Below are 20,551 nucleotides of genomic sequence, written 5' to 3'. Positions count from 1 at the left end.
AAAACTTAGCATTTTAAATTTTAGTGACCAATCAAAGACATGGACTTAAGTTCAGTGACCAATGGAACAATTAATTCTAAAAAATGAAGATACGGTCAAAATTATCAATAAGTAAGGAGATATATACTAACAAGTGAAGGTGAAGATGAAGGTGAAGGTGAAGTCGAGTAATGGGTAATTCAGCGAGAGACATTGAAGTGATCACGTTCTCCAAAGATACATAATTGAGTGAGCTTTACATAAATGGGAGAAGAGACGGAAAACAAATTTGCCTCAGTGATGGATTTCTGCAAGCCAACCCCTTCGTAGGAATCGAAATTATGAACTTGCTCCTTGGCCCGCCCACTTGATTTCATCCTCCGCCACTTCCACTTCATCTGAACCTACTGGAATCGTCATGGTTTCGCTGCCTGATAGCACCAGCTCTATTGACCAAAGTACAGGCCATGATGATGAATTGGAATTTCATTCATCTCCTAAGCAGCGGTTTACCTCGTCCGAAGACCAAACCGTTGATTGTGTGGTGGGAGAGCCTACGACCATCGATCTTGGGTAGACGGGAGGCGGTACAGGGACGGATGACCTGGGTGAGGAAACTTCCGGAAGTGGATATGTTGAATTGAAGAAAAATAGGGTTCCAGATTGGGGATTGAGTCACAATTCTTTGGAGAAAAAAGCTAGGGTTTCTGAGGACTCGAATTAGGAATGCGAGGGTGAAAATGAGTTTGTAGAGAAAAATAATCCTATTGTAATTGAGATTTTGTCCGATTGGGAAAGTGAGAAACTTGATGAGAAAACAGAGAGATCAACCATGGCTATGGATTCACCCATGAAGAAAAGCATTGCTGAAAATTTTGAAGTGCCAAAAATTGGTGAAAGCAAAGGAGGTGATAAAAATGGTGATGTGAAAAAAAATTGCAAGGCAGGAGAAGTTAGTGAATTTAATGCGGTTTAGGTCTATGAAGGTGAAAAAGCTCATAAAAACAGCGATGGGAAGGGACGTCCAGATATTGCTAAGAATGATGAAGAAATTGATAAGTTCAAATACGTAACCTTTGCTGATTTGACGAGAGGGAAAGGAAAAAAAGAGTTTGGGGAGGTAGTGTTTCTATTAGTGGAAAGTGTGAATTGCCACCATCGATAAAGGGAAAAGAGAAAAATGTGCGAGGCGAGGAGGTGGTGGGGAATGCGAGGACAAAGAATGGACTTTTCATGGATTTATTGGAAGTTTTGAAGATGGCGAAGGCGGTTGTAGGAGATGCGGATAGCAAATGTAAGGAAGATGTGGATTTCTTGGAGATGGCTACGAGGCGAGGTTTATCATTTCCTAAGCCTAGATGGTGGCCGCTCAATGGTTTTCAAGAATAGTTCATGGTTCGAGAAGGTGATTTTCTACGGAGGAAAAGAAACTTACAAGGATTGAGCGTACCCAAGGAGAAGTCCAGCTTGACAATTGGGTAGCTTCTCTTTTGAATTATAGTCGGGAGAAACGTTCTCAGCGGTGGACTGAACCCAAATCCTTTGGAAAAGGAGGCGAGGTTTGACATTTTTTTATCAATAAATGTAAAATTCTATTGATCAAAATTCATATACAAATACACCGGACATGTTCTGGCATATCAAGATAAAGTAACTTATACAACTACGCTGGGCATATCTGGGCAACAAAAAAGAAAGATGTACAAATGACATAATCTATAGACCCATCACATAAGACTCAAATTGAATCAAAATATTCTAATACAAAGAAAACATAACTTTATATACATGTGTTTTGATTCGTCTAACAATGTTGTCCACATGTGGTCTTAGATTCTCAAAATTTCTTCTATTTCTTGCCATCCAAATATAGTAGATGATAATTGCCAATGCAATGCTTTTGACCTTACTTTGCCAAGAAGTCCCTTTAGCCTCTTTGTTGATCCACTTCAATGCACTAGCAACAGTGGTCATGGTTCTTCTAATGCCAAACTAAACCTTAATATTCTTCCAAACACGAGAGGAGAAAGTACATTGGAAAAATAAGTGTTGGCATGTTTCCTCTTGCGAACCACAAAAAACACAAGTGGTATCAATGTTGAGATGCAGTAGCCTATCCATAGTAAGGAATTTAGATTGCACTCCTAGCGGATAAAGGAGTGTTTAGGAGTAATGTACGGTCTCTAGAATTTAGTTGTCCATGCCCTCTTAACCCCAACCTACTTGAAGAACCCATAAGCCCTGTCCATGCAAAAGTCGCCAACTTATGTCCATTCCAACAACTTGTTCACAGCAACCTACATGCTCCCAGTCGGACTAGCAAGCTGTTCTTTGATTTTCAACAACCTCTTGAGCAAAGACGAGTCCCTTTTATAGGCTGTCCATTCCCAAAAATTTCTCCCATTTAAGTATGCATAGTTAATCCACTTGACCTAAAGCAAGTTCTTCTTGCTATGAATATTCCGAAGTGACTTTAACAGTAGAGCAAAAATTCTAGCATTTCAAATCTATGAAATCAATTCCTCTCTCGTCTTTCAGTAACCAAATTTTGTTCCAAGCAATCAGTGATTTATTAGACCCCCAAAAGAAATTTCGGCATAGACGAATAACACTTGAATAACTGTAGCTGGAATAGGAAAGTTAGAGAGCTAAAAACATTCAACACCTTGAAGAACGGCTCTAACAAGTTTCGCTTTCCCCACATAGGACAAATGTGCTCAAGACCAACCACAAATGTAGGCCGATATTCTGTTGAGAAAGGAATCATAAGAGTTAATTTTAAGCCTTCCCGTTGCTAGAGGAATACCTAAGTATCTAAAAGGCATAGATCCCTTTGGCAAATTAGTAAAGCCATAAATGTTCTCAAGCACTTGCCCATGCACACCGTCTATATACATGCTAGATTTATTAACATTCATCTATGGCCCGACATGTCTCCAAAATTAGATAAACAACCATCATGATGCCCACAAAAATTTCATCACATCTAGAGAATAGCATTAAGTAATCCATAAATGCCAAATGAGTAATCTTTAAGGAACCACATTCAGAATGAAACTTGTATTCACTATTCTTGGTTGCATGCTTCAACATCCTCGAGAAGTATTCAAGGAAAATCACAAATAAGAAAGGGAAGAGAGGATCCCTTTTATGAAGCCCCTTTTCCCCTTTAATGAATCCATGAAAACTACCATTAGGAGCAATAGAATATGCCAGTGTGGTAATACATTCCATCACCAAATCAATGAGTTTTTTTTTGGAAATTCCAAACCATGAAGCACACTTTTGAGAAACTTCCAATCAACCGAATCATATGCCTTCTTAAGATCAATTTTAAGAAGGTACCTAGGAGCAACCCTCTTGCAATTATAGTCTCAAAAGCTCTTGGGCAAGACAAATATTCTCCATCACACTTCTACCTTCCACAATGCTGCTTGTGCTTGACCAACAAGAGACAAGAATCTTGGCAATAACCTTGTAAAACACGTTACACCAAGCAATCGCCTATAATCTCCCACCGAGATAGAATGATTGCTCTTAGGAACCAATGCAATAACTGTGGGGTTAGTTTACTTAAAAAGAGAACTAGAAGCAAAGAATTCTCTCACTGCCTCCAATAACTCATGACCAGCAATATCCCATGACTTCTTAAAAAAACAAGAAGTGTTTCCATCCGACCTCGGTGACTTATCATTCCTGATGCTAAATAATGCCTCCTTGACGGGCCAAAGCATTCTCTTCCGATAACACAAAACAACTCTTCAAGATGTCAACATCAATAGGATGTGCCGTACAATTTTTAACTAGTAAATTACTATAGAAATGAAGGAATTCATCAGCCACTTCTTCCAAAGATGTATATGATATGTCCCCTTTCAGCGCAATAGCAATGTAGTTTCTTTTACTATTCCTCTTGACCATCGAGTGTAAGAAGTTAGTGCATTTGTCACTTAATTTTAGGTACTTACATTTAGCTTGTTGATACTAGAAACTCCTCTCCGCTTCACACAAATCCATGGCTACTTTCCTCAAGTGTGCCCCCCTACTTTGAAGTTCAATAGTAAGACAATTATCATGCAATTCCAAATGTGCCTCTTTCAACTCCATAATAGCCGTTTTGGCTCTCATGGAAACATGTGAAAATTGCTTCTCATTAAGCTTCTTGAGCTCCCCTTTAAGGCTTTCACTTCTTGCAAAGCGTGAATTGTTTTGAAACACTAATCTTTTGTTGCCAACAATTTTGCACAACCTCTTGGAAGCTACCATGATTAGTCCACATATCGAAAAATCTAAACGATTTCCTCTTTCTTTTTTCTTGGCCAAAAAGTGAGACAATGCACGATGAGTGGCCGGATAAGCACCTCGAAGGTAGAAAACAAGACAAGCTATTAAACACCTTTTGCAACCAAACATCATTCGCCCATGTCCTGTCAAGCTCGCTCCAAATCGAGATATTTGTCCAAGTGTAGAAACAACCAACGGATCTCATAAGTTCAAGACTAAGCAACAATTTTCAAAGTCTCTTACCTCATACGGGGTAACATCCACACCATTACTCTTTTCATCAAATTTTAGCACATTATTGAAATCCCCCATAATCAACCATGGCAAAGAGCAATTTAAGCCAAACTCCAAGACGCTATTCTATAATGGACTACGACTAATTTGTATTACTTTTTCTTTTTTCTTTTTTCTTCTTCTTCTTCTTCAATTTTTATTTTTTTATTTTTTTTGCAAACTCTCTTCTTGTGCACAAATCAAGTATGATTGGTTGTTTCTAAAAGTAAGTAAATCAAACATGATTTTAAATTTTTTTTTATCAGTTTTCATTTCATTTGCAAATCCATCCTCTACCCTTCTTTTTTTTTTTTTTTAAATTTGTATCTCGGTCTTGGATAAATTAATGGCATTTATTCAAATGAATGATTTTGGTCCAATTCAAAATTAGTCAACCAATTTGTCCAGCAAACACTACAAAAAAAAAAAAGGATTCCAGCGACCAACGTTGTAGCGACCAATAAAAAGTGGTCGCTAAAGTATACATTCACCGACCACAAAATGGTTGGTAAAAGGGTTAGTTTTTTCCAACCAAAGAGTGGTCACTGATAAAGGTTTTTAGTAACCACTTGACACTGGCTGCTGAATATTTGGTCGTCGAATGTTCAGCGACCAATATCTGGTCGCTGATATGAAGTTCCAGCGACCAATGCCGCTTGGTCGCTAGAATTCTCGGCACCAAATACTGCCGCCCATTTTTTCCACCTTTTTCTGAATCCTTTAGCGACCAATTTCCTTGGTTGCTGGTTGTGGAGGCTTTATGTGACCAAATCGTGGTCGCTAGTAAGAAGTTACAGTGACCAGGATCGTTTGGCCACCGGAACACTCAGCCCAATACTCCCGCCCATTTTTTCCACTTTTTTTTCATCCTTCAGCGACCAAGTTACTTGGTTGCTGGTTGTTTAGGCTTCCAATGACCAAATCGTGGTCTCTTGTATGATGTTCCAGCGACCAAGATTGTTTGGTTGCTGGGACATTCGACGTTAATACTTCTGCCCATTTTTTCCACGTTTTTCGGCATCCTTCAGTGACCACCTTTTTCGGTTGCTGGTTGTATAGGCTTCCAGCAACCACTATTTGGTTGCTAGTATGAATTTCCAACGACCAAGTTGTTTGGTCGCTGGAACACTCGACGCCAATACTGCCGCTCATTTTTCCCACGTTTTTGACACCCTTCAGCTACCAAGTTACTTGGTTATTGGTTGTATAGGCTTCCAGCGACCAAATCGTGGTCACAGGTTTAACTTTCCAGGGACCAACATCATTTGGTTGCTGGAACCCTCGACGCTAATGTTCCCGCTTATTTTTTCTACCTTTTTTGCATCCTTCAGTGACCAACTATTTGGTTGCTGGTTGGCAAAAGGTTTCAGCGACCATATTGGTCCCTGGTGTATATCTTTCAACAAGCAAATTTGTTTGGTCGCTGGAATACATGGGGCCATTATTCCCACTTATTTTTTCAACTTTTGTTTCTATAGCGACCAACTTTCGTGGTTTCTCATTAGTATCAGATGACTAGACGAAACCAACCGGCTAAAAGAAGGAGAAGAAGAAATAATTCAATAAACGCAACTAAGGGCTGTCTGGAGAAGATTTTTCAACCCAATTAATAGAATTTTCTGATTAGGGCGTATCATGAGCAAAGTATTTATGAGTGTCGAGTGACAGTTAAGAATGCAAGCTATTAAATTAGCGATCGACTGCCCATCTGACATCTATTAGATACCGTAACACTGTGCGAAGAGTATATTGACAAGCTTTTATTAAAAAAAATGAGATCAGTATTCTATGGAGAATCCTCATCCTTCATTTCTTCTACCTTTTTTGCATCCTTCAACGACCAACTATTGGTTGCTGGTTGGCAAAAGGTTTCAGCGACCAATATATGCTCGCTTGTGTATATCTTTCAACAACCAAATTTGTTTGGTTGCTGGAATACATGGAGCCATTATTCCCACTTATTTTTTCAACTTTTTGTTTCTATAGCGACCAACTTTCATGGTTTCTGATTAGTATCAGATCACTAGACGAAACCAACCAGCTAGAAGAAGAAGAAAAGAAATAATTCAATAAACACAACTAAGGGCTATTGAAGAAGATTTTTCAACCTAATTAATAGCAATTTTCTAATTAGGGCGTATCATGAGCAAAGTATTTATGAGTGTTGGGTGATAGCTAAGAATGCAAGCTATTAAATTAGCGATCGATTGCCCATTTGACATCTCTTAGATACCGTAACATTGTGCGAAGAGTATATTGACAGGCTTTTATTAAAAAAATGAGATCAGTATTCTATCGGAGAATCCTCATGACATGGGATATGTCAAATTTTGTGAAACATACATTGAAGAAGTAATCTCACATATTTAAACTCAAATTCAGGAATGATGATAGATGATGAGGTAATGCAACCATTAGGATTGGTGACAATGGTGAGGTATATCAAGCATCAAGTAATTGCTAATAAATATTAAATTTCCTATTAAGCCCCCGTTTGGTAGCCATTAATTGGCAAAATGTATTTTTTCTATCAAACCAATGGGTCCATGTCATATTTTATTCTCCAAATCAAATTCAAAATGTGCAAATTCCCATCTTTGCCCTCTTTGTCCTTACTTGGTTTTTTATTCCACAATTTCCACCCATGCACAGATCCGGGGCAATTGGAGGAAATGAGAACGGTAGGCGCCTGCACACCATTTAATGCCTTGTCAGAGATGGACTCCAAACAGTCCAAAAATGAATTACTGGGAAAATATAATGGCTACCAAACAGCCTCTAAATGTCAATCGATGACAAAATTATTTGTTTTTGTAATTGTGTTTAATTATTTAAGTTAAATATTGAAGTCTAAAAATTGAATGATAAAATAAAATAAAAAATGTGTTCTGCTATTACCCATGATTTTTAGCGTTTTTCTGCTCGTTGCTGCCTACAATTGTTGACTTCCTCCTCACGCTTCATTGTGGCAACAATCCAAAAGTTGATATTAATTTCAGCAAAAATCGTTGCCAGATAGGCTCGAATAAATTACATAAGTGTTAATACTTACTGTTACATACCACTAACTATAATCGAAGTCAATACATTATTTAATCAAATTAAATAAAATAAAATCAATGGGTCAAAGTCAGTCAAAATAAGGACTTAAGTTGAACAAATGATTTCATGGGGCTTAATTTGAAAGTACTAATACTTAGAAGTGATAGACTTGAAATAAAATAGGAATTTACGGACTTAGTTTTCTATTACTAAGGGCTAAAAGTTATATTGTAAGAAAATGAAGTACTTGACTTGCAATTACACTATTATTCACGAAGGGGCTAAAAATGTCTAGCACATCACTCTTCTAGCTACCTTCCCACCCTCCCGCCCCTTTCGCTTCTTCCATCTCAGTTTACCCTAATAGCCGCTCTAAGCTTTCTCATCCTATTGATGGTATTTTAGGCGAACTCGCTTGCAGCACTCAGGTCTGGTTCCAGTTCTTCGTCGCTGTGCCAGTGCCACCTAAACAACGCCATGGGCCGACCAGCCCGTCACATCCACTGCTACAACTTCCAACCTGGTCATATGATAATATATATGTTCTGCACATGTAAATTTATTTGATGGAATATTATTTGGGAATCTCTGATTCAAATTTTTATTAAGATATCTTCAATTGACATGTGAATGGGATATCTCCATTCCCAAATAGCTTTCACATCTTTTATAAGTATCTCATAGTGTCTCTTCAGGTTTTTATGATTTTATCTCATGCTATTTCCAAAGAGCCAAGGTCATTTTTTAACTCCTTAATTTTAGATTGTATCAGCCCAAGTCATCAGGACAACACTATGGGCTAACATAAAATGCTTGTGAAGCTCATTTAAATGCTCAATTATCAAGATTCTGCTTTACCTTGAATGTTCCCAGTTAATTGTGAATCGTGAATTATTCTTCTTTTCACTATCGTGGCTGTATATGCACTATTGGCCAGCTTAAAGCAAATTGATGAGTTCCTGTTTGAAAAATATGGAGGTTAATACTTGGATGTCATGTAAGTTCAGCACACTTAATGAATGATAAATCTTATTGCCATTTAATACTTGAATGTCGTGTAAGTTCAGCACACTTAATGAATGATAAGTTTTATTGTCATTTAATAAGCAGAATTTGTGAATACTGAATTGATTGTCTGAAGTTGTAATCTTATTTTTTCCCTCTTTCCCGAGTTTAAGCAATCTTGGAGAAAAAAGGAAAGAGTAAACTATTATATTGGTTGTTCTTATTTACTTTTATCCAAAATCAACTACTTTTTGCTTATAAAATTGTGCAATTAGTTAGTCTCGATTTACTTTTGATCAGGTCTTTGTTTTATTTTTTTTCGATTTTCTTGTTTGTGAAAGAGCTTGCTATCACATGTTGATCTCTTTCTGCTTGTCTGTGGATTTTGTTTATGTATAGTATAACATTATGGCAAGGAAGATGCTTTTTGATGGGAAGCTAAGCATTCCTGATGGGTAGGAGACTCACAAGGACCTTGATTTGTTTGTGATTGGAGCTGCAGTGGTGGAGTTCGTGCCTCACAATTTCCTAGTCTATAACTCATTTTTCGTTTAGTCTACGCACCATTTGTGCTAAAATTCTAATGGACATTTGTAACTAAGATATTAAGGTGCATTGACACATTTCGTGGTTAAATATAGGTTATTTAAATTAATGTAATGATTATTAATAATTATTTTATATGCAATGACAATTACCTTTTGTAGTTAATATTGTATATTGTGAATTTCTTTATTTTTGTTATTTTCTTTTGTGCATTTTTTATTATATTTATTAATTGGAAAATTATTAAATGGCTATAACAATCAAATATTGGTTGTTGTTGGTGAATCTTTACCGACCAACATTTGGTCGCATAATCATTTTTTACTATCTTTTTACCGACCAAAACTTGGTTGCAGAAGGGTACAAATTAACCAATTTTTACCTCAAATAAAGCTCTTTACCGACCACCATGTGGTTGTTGAAGTGCGATAGTTTTTTTTTTTTTTTAATCTAATTCATTTACTGACCGACATTCGGTTGCAAAAGAATGAAATTTAAAAAGAAAAAAAAAGAGATCTTTTACCGACCACTTGGTGGTCGCTGAAGACCTTTTGCAACCAATTGGTTGCAAATGACGTTTGCTACAATGGGTTGACCCACTTTCACCTTTACTAGCGACCACGGTTTAGGGTTTTAGCGACCAACAGTTGGTCGCTGAAATGTGCATATCCAACGACCACAGTTGCTTGGTCGCTGTGAAACTCCACCGAAGGTGAATTAGCGACCAGTCAGCGACCACAGTTTGTTGGTCGCTGGAGTGCTTTAGCAACCAAAAATTGACCTTTAGCGACCAATATTTGTGGTCGTTGGAACCCTGGATAGTTTTTTTTTTTTTTAATCTAATTCATTTACTGACCGACATTCGGTTGCAAAAGAATGAAATTTAAAAAGAAAAAAAAAAGAGATCTTTTACCGACCACTTTGTGGTCGCTGAAGACCTTTTGCAACCAATTGGTTGCAAATGACGTTTGCTACAATGGGTTGACCCACTTTCACCTTTACTAGCGACCACGGTTTAGGGTTTTAGCGACCAACAGTTGGTCGCTGAAATGTGCATATCCAACGACCACAGTTGCTTGGTCGCTGTGAAACTCCACCGAAGGTGAATTAGCGACCACAGTTTGTTGGTCGCTGGAGTGCTTTAGCAACCAAAAATTGACCTTTAGCGACCAATATTTGTGGTCGTTGGAACCCTTTTTTTTGTAGTGAAATTCAAAAATTGAAAATGGTAAAATGGTCATTTATGTAAGATATTAAATTGGACTTTTATTTTACATCTGGCCTCAAATGTTTATTTTTAACTAAAATTCAACGGGGGAAAAAAAGGTTTGAAAAACAAGTATGAAAAAAACAAAATATTTCGTGACTGAAAAAGGAAATTTTCAGAATTTGAGAACTCCACATTTAACAGAATGTCCAGACAGTTAAAACCTTAAATAAAAACTATCTTTTGAAATTATATATGTGATGATATGTACAAAATTATGTTTTCTTATTGCACTTGTCGTGACTTAGGTTATACGAAACATTTGAAATTGACATACGTATAACGAGGTAATATTTAAAGATTTAGGTTGTATGAAATATTTAAAAATAAAATAATTGAAAATGGTAAAATGGTCATTTATGTAAGATATTAAATTGGACTTTTATTTTACATCTGGCCTCAAATGTTTATTTTTAACTAAAATTCAACGGGGGAAAAAAAGGTTTGAAAAACAAGTATGAAAAAAACAAAATATTTCGTGACTGAAAAAGGAAATTTTCAGAATTTGAGAACTCCACATTTAACAGAATGTCCAGACAGTTAAAACCTTAAATAAAAACTATCTTTTGAAATTATATATGTGATGATATGTACAAAATTATGTTTTCTTATTGCACTTGTCGTGACTTAGGTTATATGAAACATTTGAAATTGACATACGTATAACAAGGTAATATTTAAAAATTTAGGTTGTGTGAAATATTAAAATAAAAAATAAAAAATTATGTCTTATATTTCCGGATGTTAATAGAATAAATAGCTTGAGACATTTGTCTTCTTGATACTGCAAGAAGATTATGTTCCATATATTGTGATCTTAGTGTAGAAAGTTTGTTTAAAAGATATATTCACTTAAGGCAATACTTTATGTTATAATCTCTACGATATTGTGTTTATATCCATAAATATTTACCGCAATACTTTTCTTAACTTACATGCAGATTCTTTGATTGCTAAAATCGAGTTTGATAACTTAAGGTTTCAGGGAGACTTGTAATGAAGCCTCCTGACGCGTGTTAAGGGGACTTTAAAATTTAGTGTCAGTTTGCCAATCGTTAATTTATTTTATGGTCAGTTATATGATCATTTTTAACCACACATTCATATTTTATCTTGTGTTTGATATAAATTTTTAGTATGTGATAAAATTTTAGTAAAGTCGGAATTTTGTAGTAATTGAGAATCCATAAGTAAAAGTCAGGCAAAGTACATGGAATGTCTTCTTGATAATAGTAGGAACAAGAATAAGGTCATAGTCACAATAATTTCAACAAAATAAAAGGTCCATGGCATCTTCAATATTATGTTTTTCTCCTTCTCCTACTTGTGTAATTCTAAAGGTAAGTTATATATTTCCTTCCCTTGTGTGTATTTATGATTTATTATGTACACGTAAAGGTGCAAGCCAAATTCGAACCTCTTGAAATAATATTGATAATTCGAGAAACTAATAACCTCTCAATTACGAACTATACGCATGCAAAATAATTCATCCCTTATATTATTCTTCACAAATTTGGCACTCTTTAAATAAAGATAAAATGTACAAGATAGTTTCAACTAAGACACCTTGGCTCACTAACACAATAATACCTAATAATTATTAAAATATATGAACATGAGACTAGTTCAAACTAAATAAATAAATAACAATAAAATTGCTAATGAAAACAAATTTTCTAAACATAAAGATAGACTCGTACAATTGAGCATGTCTCAAACTTCTTGATGAAAAACTGTTTTCGATTGCTTAAGATTGAATTTAAATAAATAAATTGTTTAGCAACTTAAATATTTAAATTAGGCTCTTTAACAAGTTAGAAGATACATTTCACACATGAAATAGGTACCCCACTGCAAAATAAATAATTAAAAAAAAAATTATGCTAAATCTTGAACATGAACAAAGCATTTACTTGTCCCAGATTCTTCACGATTTATATTGAGTTCATTGTTTATTTACTTTGTTCACTTCATAAAAGAAGATGAAACAATGTAGAATTCAAGATAAGAAGCCCATGCCAAAAGGATAATTATCTCAACTTTAAGTTGGCAACTATCCTGAGTACAAAAATCTCAAATCTGCCAACTTTTCTGCATCACAAGCTATATAATACATTCTTTGTCACCCTATAAAAAGACAAATATATTCATCACTTTGCGTACAATGTTTCATGAAGGTTAAGGTTCAGACTACAATAGTTTTGCCAACAATATCTGAATGCAATCACCAGAATCGTAATAAAAAGGCGCTGAAATGGCCACCGTGAAGAGATGAACTGGGATTCAACAGATATCGTCAGGGTCGGAAAAGATGTGGGTGTACTGAGCTACTACTAGTGCTTGCTTGGGCACCAAAACTTGAAGTTGGCCGGAGGAGTTCGGCCTGTGGGAAGGAGCTGTTGCATGGCACATCCAGCAGCAAATCCTGTTCAGAACTTCCATCAGCAAAACGGAAAGAGTCCAGCACAAGGGAGCCATTATCATTTGGCGAGGAAAATAGTCTTTTGGGACTGAAGCAAGAACCGTCACTATCTATTGGTTCCTTCTGTTCGTTGCTCGACTTTATTATCACCCTTCGGGGGCTCTTCATCATAGTTTTCAATCCTGAAAATAAAACAATTAGGAGGTTATGCCTACGCATATACATACAAGTGTATTTCCAGATTTAAATTGTATTATTCTAAATTACCAAAATTCTATTTAGTGATTGAGTCAAAACTCCAGCACATTATAAGAGATATCCCAATATTTGAAGGGTAAACTTATATCCACATCACGGAGGATCCTTGTTTCCTTACAAGTTACAAGTGTCTTTATAACAGATAATCGAGAAGATATAAATCTGATAATGCAGCAAATTGTCATACGTATTTTACTAGGACATGGGTACCAGCAAGATATCAAGGAAATAGTTGGAAGAAAGCAAAAATACATCATCTGTCAGCAAGTTTTATGGGACATCAATATCTTCGATATAGTGACAGGAGGAACCAAAAACAAACTAAAGAATAAAGATATTCAAAAAGGAAAATAATCTGCAAGCAAAGACTACGTTATGATGCTGTTAAACTGTAGGAGACAAAAATATAGTCAAGGTCAGAAAGCTGCTGGCTTTTATAAACCCTTATAGCACATGAATCAAAGCATTCAAATGCGAAAATCACATATTAAACTCAACACTCAACAATATCTATTAGCTTACAGCATGAGATGTTCATTCTAGCACGCTGCATGGGAAAATAACATTCTTCGCCAAAGGAAAATAAATTTTCAGAGATGCATATTCTCTGGGTTCGAGCTTCTTTTTCCATAGAAATAATTTAGTAATCCTTAAAACTATTTTCCATTAAATTTTTAAGTTAAATAATACCTCTCAAGCAGAAACATGCCTAGAAAATTACAACAGTTCAGTTATGCCATTTACAAGAATGTCTTACCTGAATTCAGTCCATCTCGTGATCTCTTTACGTTAACTGAATGACCAGTTACAACTGCACTGAGTCCTCCTGCTGTTTCAGAACCATAGATACAATTTTTGCCTTTTACATCCTGCACATTCCCGACAACATTCATAGTGAATAAATTATATTTAAATCCACAACATGCATACTTTTACCAAATCCAAGATAATTCTTATGTAATTGGTTCCGACCTTATGTACATTATATTGTTCCCCCCCACTTCGATTTTATCAAATTGCATAAAGCAAGTTTCTTCAAAGTTCTACAATCTTCTGTTTTCACGCCAGACAATGAGTTATCAAAAACTCCTTCTGCAAGAAGTTTCTGGAAGGATGATAGATTCTCTTTGAATTGAGGGCTATCGAACATGCTTATAAGACTGGATGTAATAAGATAGAACATTATCAGCATATAATCATGTTACGCTTATGTCAGTTTAAACTTAAATAGTTCAACATATATTGATTTTTATAAAGCTTAATCAAAGATAAAAATCCATTCCCACCAATACAATTTAGAAAGAACATAAAAATTGCAATCATCTTATAATAAAAAATCTACAAAACTTTCTGGCCTTAGATTAATGCAAATCACAAAAATTAGTATTGCAGAATGCTACTTCAATTTCTTAAGCTCGTAGTATGGAGACATGTCCACTTTCAGAAGCTTCAGATCAATTTAATGATTAGGATAATTTTAATCTTATGTGAATCCAAACACATCAAGCATAAGCCTCATTATATGAGACTGTGTAATGATTCATTTATGAAAATAATTCCCTAGTGTAATTTGTCAGAAAGTTTTAGTGTTATTCCAATCTGTTAACCTATCTATAAACTGATATTTTAGTCATGCTTGATCACTATAAGCTTACAACGAGTGTAAGTGAAGAATTATAAACCTCTCTGGAGCTGCAGAAATATCAATGGAAGGTAAAATCTTCAGTAATTGCTGTTGCTCGTCATAGGTTAGATGAGACACAAATTTGTCAAAATTAAGGATATCCTGCATCAATATTGGAATTGATCATAACAGAGTACATTGCATAGATTTTAACATCCATGTCATTGAATTCAATTCTTAAGATCAGAAACGATAAGGAACCAAAACTCTAAAAAATAATAATAATAATAAAATAAATAAATAAATAAAAGTAGTTACAAATCAAATGATAATAGGGGAATAAAATGGACTGCGTTTTTTAGTAACAAAGCACTGCTATTCAAATGCCTGGGAATCTAAAATGAATTAAATCAATAGACCATAAGAACTAGTATGAGGAGTAAGAACAAAGATGGAGTTCATAATTTAGTTCGTGTCACTACACACTGCATAAAGAAGCTTTGACTAGAGAAAGAATGGAATGAATAGAACAAAATTGGCCCAGTGGCACTGACTTGTTAAGCATAGTACAAAAATATCGTTCAGATTCACAACTCACTTGCAGATCTACATAACGTAACGGTGAATTATGATGGCGCAGCATCTGAAGTTTTTCGAGTTGATCCTTGTCTCTGAAATAGAAAATAAAGCAAAATGAATGGAAGGGCAACAAGCAAAGTACTGAACCAAAGAAGAATTCAATGTTAAAGCAGACTACGGAATTAAGGTATCTCCATTCTAAGTACTGACACGCCTCTCCAAGTGACCCCATGATTGTTGATTTAATTAAAGACACCAACTCCAAGAATTTCATCAGATCATGTCAGGACCTGAAGACTGGATGATAACATATATTGCACATTCCCATTAAACAACGTGGCGTACACGATTCTATTTCTTCTTTATGATATACTGGCCGAGATATACAGTAGCATCTCAGACAGGCAAGAAATGGAAAAATCTAATATCAAGCATCCATATATTTTTATTTTTTTTATGTTACATAACTGTAGCATCTCAGACAGGCAAGAAATGGAAAAATCTAATATCAAAAAATACCTCTTAATTTGATGTCCTTCCGTGCCCTGTCCAGCAGGCTTCTTGATACGTACAGGCAGGGTCGTGCGTTGTGAATAAGCATTACATATGGGATGTAGCTTGTTATCAATTGGAAGGGAGCTAGCTTCTGATTCTTCTTCCCGAGCTATTGCATTTGGATGTCGAATGAGTACACTTCCATGTCCAGTCTCAACAGACACCATAGGTTTGTCACTCTCAAGAAGCAATTCCTCTTCTGAAGTTCCGGAGAAGCATGACGACTGTTGCTCATGCCATATAGTATACAGATCTTTGGTAATCTTCTCAAACGGAGATGGCTTCGATCGACTGAAGCAAGTTCTTTTCTTAGAAGGAACCATTGTGTCCCACACAATGGATTGGGGTGGGCCTGTAAAGATGACTAAATGCGTAAGAAATTCAATCAGAAGCAATGGCATTTCTGATATATCCAATGAAAGAAGATGCCATCTAAAACATTTGATAAGTAGCTTTCTCATTGAGTTCAACCTTTGGTTCCACATGTTATCCAAACATGCTTAACAACAAGAAAAGAGATATTGTTGCATCATAGTGAGATATCACTTTTTTCCACAAAATTATAAAAGACGTTTAACAGAAGGAATGACGTGTGCCTTTAATTTAGATGAACAACGAAATACACCAATTGACTATATCTTTTTCTTTGAGGCCGGTGACTTAGTAACAATGCAATTAGTAATTAATAAAGAAGGCAATAGGATGGAGTTTGATTTTCAGATTTCATGTGCCAGATGTATCATGCCTAGAAATTGAACAAACCTGTTAAATCACTTGCATCAGCACTGCCATATTGAACACAGCTCTCTGGGTTGGATATGGCAGATCCAGAACTTGATCTATTACTTGTATCTTCATCAAATCCTTTACGGAAACCCTGATTATGGTCATGCGGAAACCCTCCAAATACAGAAAAATCAACATCTTGTTTTCGTTTGAAACCTTTCTCCCGTTTGCTCTTAATGGATACGTAATCCACCTTAGATACCCTATGTTTCTCATCGTCATCATATTCTGCCCTAGCATGTAGAGGAGTATAGTTTGCCAGTGTTCCCTTTGTTCTCCACCGAGAACCACATGCATTGCACAGCACTGGCTTCTCCGGAGGCCCATTGCGCCAAAGAGGGGTGCCTGTTGCATAAATTATTCATTAGCAGTCAAGTCACTGATGAAAGAATGACTAGCATCAGAAAAATCCTCAATAACAAATCAACGTGCGTGGCTCACTAATTAGTAGTTAAATTTCAATAAACACGATATATGCAGAAGATAAAAAAATAATAATTGCAAAGAAGCAACAAAACGAAAAGAAAGAAATATGGCACAAAACTTACACATCATAATCAGAATTCTGTGATTTTAGGAAGATGATTGACATTGCACTATATCAATGTGGACAAAAGTCAAAAGGGAAGGAGATTAAGATTATTTTCACTCTAAAGACAACGCATACTTCAGGATTTTTAGTGATATTTCTGGGCAAAAACTGCTCGCTAGGGTATATCTTGGAAATGTAGAGCCTGAGGCTATGATAAGAATGCTGATGTGAGTTCTCAATATAGCTACGTTACTAATTCCATTTTGATGGGAAGAAGGGGAGAAGGAAGCAGGAAGAAACTCTGAAAGTTTATAACACATGTGTCTGTCTGCATTTGTTTGGAAGTTAGCACAAGCAAAAGTTTATGCCATCAGGCTTCTTTATGAGATTGAACAAAAAGGGTGTATAATTTGTAGCCCTTTTTCCAAATTGAAAAAAAGATTTGGATCAGAAACAGAAATAACAAAGGAATTTGGTGCTTGAGCATTTAGGAAAAAATAGTCAATTCCCAAAGACAATTTAATAGAAATCATCTAAATTTATCTTTACAGCCTTTAATTCCAAGGAAATATCATAAAACCATTTGACACCAAAACTCGTTTATCCCAACTTCCCCTGAATTTATAATCCTATAAAATGTGGCAACAGGAGTCCATTCTGAGATTTAAAAACTACTTCAAGCAGCAGCAATGGATGGCATAGCCAAACTGAAATAGTTTGAATAAGCTTTTTATCAGTTCAATTATTACCTGATATAGATATTTCCTCTTTCTTTATGGTCCAGGAAAAGCATAAATATATACAGTCAGGAGCATATTTTAAGCAAAGGCAGAAGCTTAAGAGTAAGAAGAATTACTTCACAGCAGGTGAACATTGAAACACAACATCAAAACTTAAGGATGCTACAATACTAGTAGCCAGCAAAATTATTTGTCAAATCTGAAGTTGTAAAGGCAACACTCAGAAATTTGGATCAAGTTAGATTTGAATATGATAGAAAATGAACCTCTAATTTCCATTGAGTAAGGAATTTGTCTAAAGTCAATGGATAATAGACAAACATAAGCTTCTCGATTCATAGTTGAAAAAAGTAAGAATAACACATGCCTACGATGTGGTTAACTGTTCAAGCAAGGTGGGAATCCCCATTGCCAGAGATTGATAAGAGGAATACCACAAATAAAAAATGGACATCATTTGACACAATCACACTACTATTTGTCTTGTGACAATCTGAATGCCAATCCAGAGAGAACTAATTCGCTGGAAGAAGGTTTTGGAATACAGAATTTCGAACAGTTCATTCCCAGATCATACCATGAATACAGCAAACATGAGATGACTCTGCATTGATTTAATTTGACCAGAAACACAATTTGACAGCATTAGAAGACAACCTATTAGCTAAATTTCTGCACTTTAATATGGTTCAAGAGAGACAATGGACAGTAGGCTTCAACTAAAGATGAAAAGAAATCTAGAAAAAATGTAAAGAAAATACCAATTTTACAGGCAAACTGGAAGAATTGCAGTATTCATGGCATAATAGTCGAAAAAAGTCAAAAAGAAAGGGAAAGAAGCAGAAATCAAACAGAACACGATGCATACAGCAAATATGACTGGGTATTTCTCATTGTCCATTAATCTCTTCCATTTCCAAGCAATTCAACCGATGGATATTACTTACAATAATTGAAAATTTGATCAAATAATATATGAATAATTGTTGAAATTTTGTGTTTTATTTCGTGAATATCTAAAGAATTTATTATAATGAAACATCCTGGATGAAAAACTCACTTGTAACACCACAGTGATAGCAAGGTCCTTGCTTTCCCATGTCTCGAATTTTTTTTTCCTCCTCAATTCCAAAATGAAAATCAAAAATCAAAAATTTCAAACAAAATCAACTGTAAAAGTAGCCCAAAAAATCCAGTTATCAGAGGTTATACATGACATATATATGGTTTTGATTATTCTATTAGCCTTTATAGCAAAATATCCAAGTGGGTTCGAAGACTTGTCTTGATAGACCCTGAAAAAATCCCAAGAAAAAAAATCAAAAATTCAAGAAAGACCCAGAGTAGTTTGTATATTAGAGTCTCCTAAAGACCACTAAAAAAGCAAAAGTTTCCCACATGTAGTTAATGGAAACAAAGATGGGTTATTTCTGCAGATAATCTATACAATACAATGAAGAAAAAAGAAAACACCAATTGAAGGAATCTTGTTCATAATTGGGATGGGACAAGGAAGGTGAAATGGGAAAGGGAATAGGGGTAGTTTTATGTGTATATGACTTCGTCCTCTTGTTTTCTACTGTATATTGTTTGTGAAGTAAATGTTTCAGCTTTCTTTGCTAATTTTCTTTATTATTTTTTATGTCATTTGTAATCTTTAGTCTTTTCTTTTGCCATTTTTCCACTCTGAACTCCTATAAATAATTGTCTTTTTAAATCCTCGACCAATCAAAGAATATTAATTATTGTGTTTGACTGTGTTTAAAAGTTAATTTATTTGAAAGGTATTAATGAAAAGAGTAAATTTGAAATTCATGTAAGTTTGATTTATACTTTTATATACAGCAAATTATGTATATCCATCCAGTTGACTATGAAACATTCCTCTTTTCAAACCCATCAGCCAAAGAGAAAAAATGAAAATAACTTAGTGCTTGTTTGGTAGGAATTTTGATAATTTATTTTTTTCGTTAGAAATAAAGTGAGTCCTATCCGTGAGAAAAAAATTTAAAAATAACGATTGAAATAGTGAATTAACAGTCAAAAAATTAATTTTAATTAATTTTTAAATTGTACCAAACAAGCTCTTACATTTAAGTTAATTATGGCCTCCCTATAATTTTTTTTTAATTAATAATATTATTATGTATTAATATTTCAAAAGGTCCAAAGAAATGGTTGAAAAAGAAAGAGAAATGACATTTGCAGATAGCATCAAAATAGGAGAAAGAACCAAAGAGAGTTTGTTTGGACTTTTATTTTAATTTTTATCTTTTTATTTCTCTATACCCCGCAGATAATAAAGAAAAATAATATGTATTTATTGTTCTTGTATTGCATGATGTTGATAAATATATTAATTTAATAGTCTTCATCAAGTTATTTATTAAGCCATGATGTGTTGTTTGGTATTGGTTATCACAGTCACAATCTTAACCATTGATCTGGTATTGCTTCAAGAGATTTATTTGTGGGTCCCATGTGATGTGTCATGCACTCACCTTAGATGATTAGAAACATTTTGGTTTTAGATCCAACTTTGTACCATTTTTAGATCCAATCTTTAGTTGGTAGTCACTATAGTTTTTAAGAATTACACTAATGATCTCTCGATTAAAAATCAGTAACGTTAAATCCTATGATGGGTCGTTAAATG

At 35.0% G+C, this 20,551-nt stretch overlaps 1 protein-coding gene across 1 annotated transcript; it reads right to left on the bottom strand.

The window, feature by feature from the left end:
• Positions 1–12,332: 12,332 nt before the first annotated feature.
• LOC111390249 (GATA transcription factor 26) lies at positions 12,333–19,476 on the bottom strand. Its single transcript, XM_023015262.1, is given in 7 exon segments — positions 12,333–13,032; positions 13,946–14,239; positions 14,762–14,865; positions 15,302–15,374; positions 15,802–16,189; positions 16,600–16,968; positions 18,956–19,476. Coding segments are annotated over 7 exon segments (1,605 nt in total). The 5' UTR covers positions 18,996–19,476; the 3' UTR covers positions 12,333–12,695.
• Between the last annotated feature and the right edge of the window lie 1,075 nt (positions 19,477–20,551).

This window comes from Olea europaea, unplaced genomic scaffold (genome assembly GCF_002742605.1).
Source record: "Olea europaea var. sylvestris unplaced genomic scaffold, O_europaea_v1 scaffold664, whole genome shotgun sequence".
Taxonomy (NCBI): domain Eukaryota; kingdom Viridiplantae; phylum Streptophyta; class Magnoliopsida; order Lamiales; family Oleaceae; genus Olea; species Olea europaea.
The sequence above is the reverse complement of the archived record's forward strand: the minus strand, read 5'-3'. Positions and strand labels throughout refer to the sequence as shown.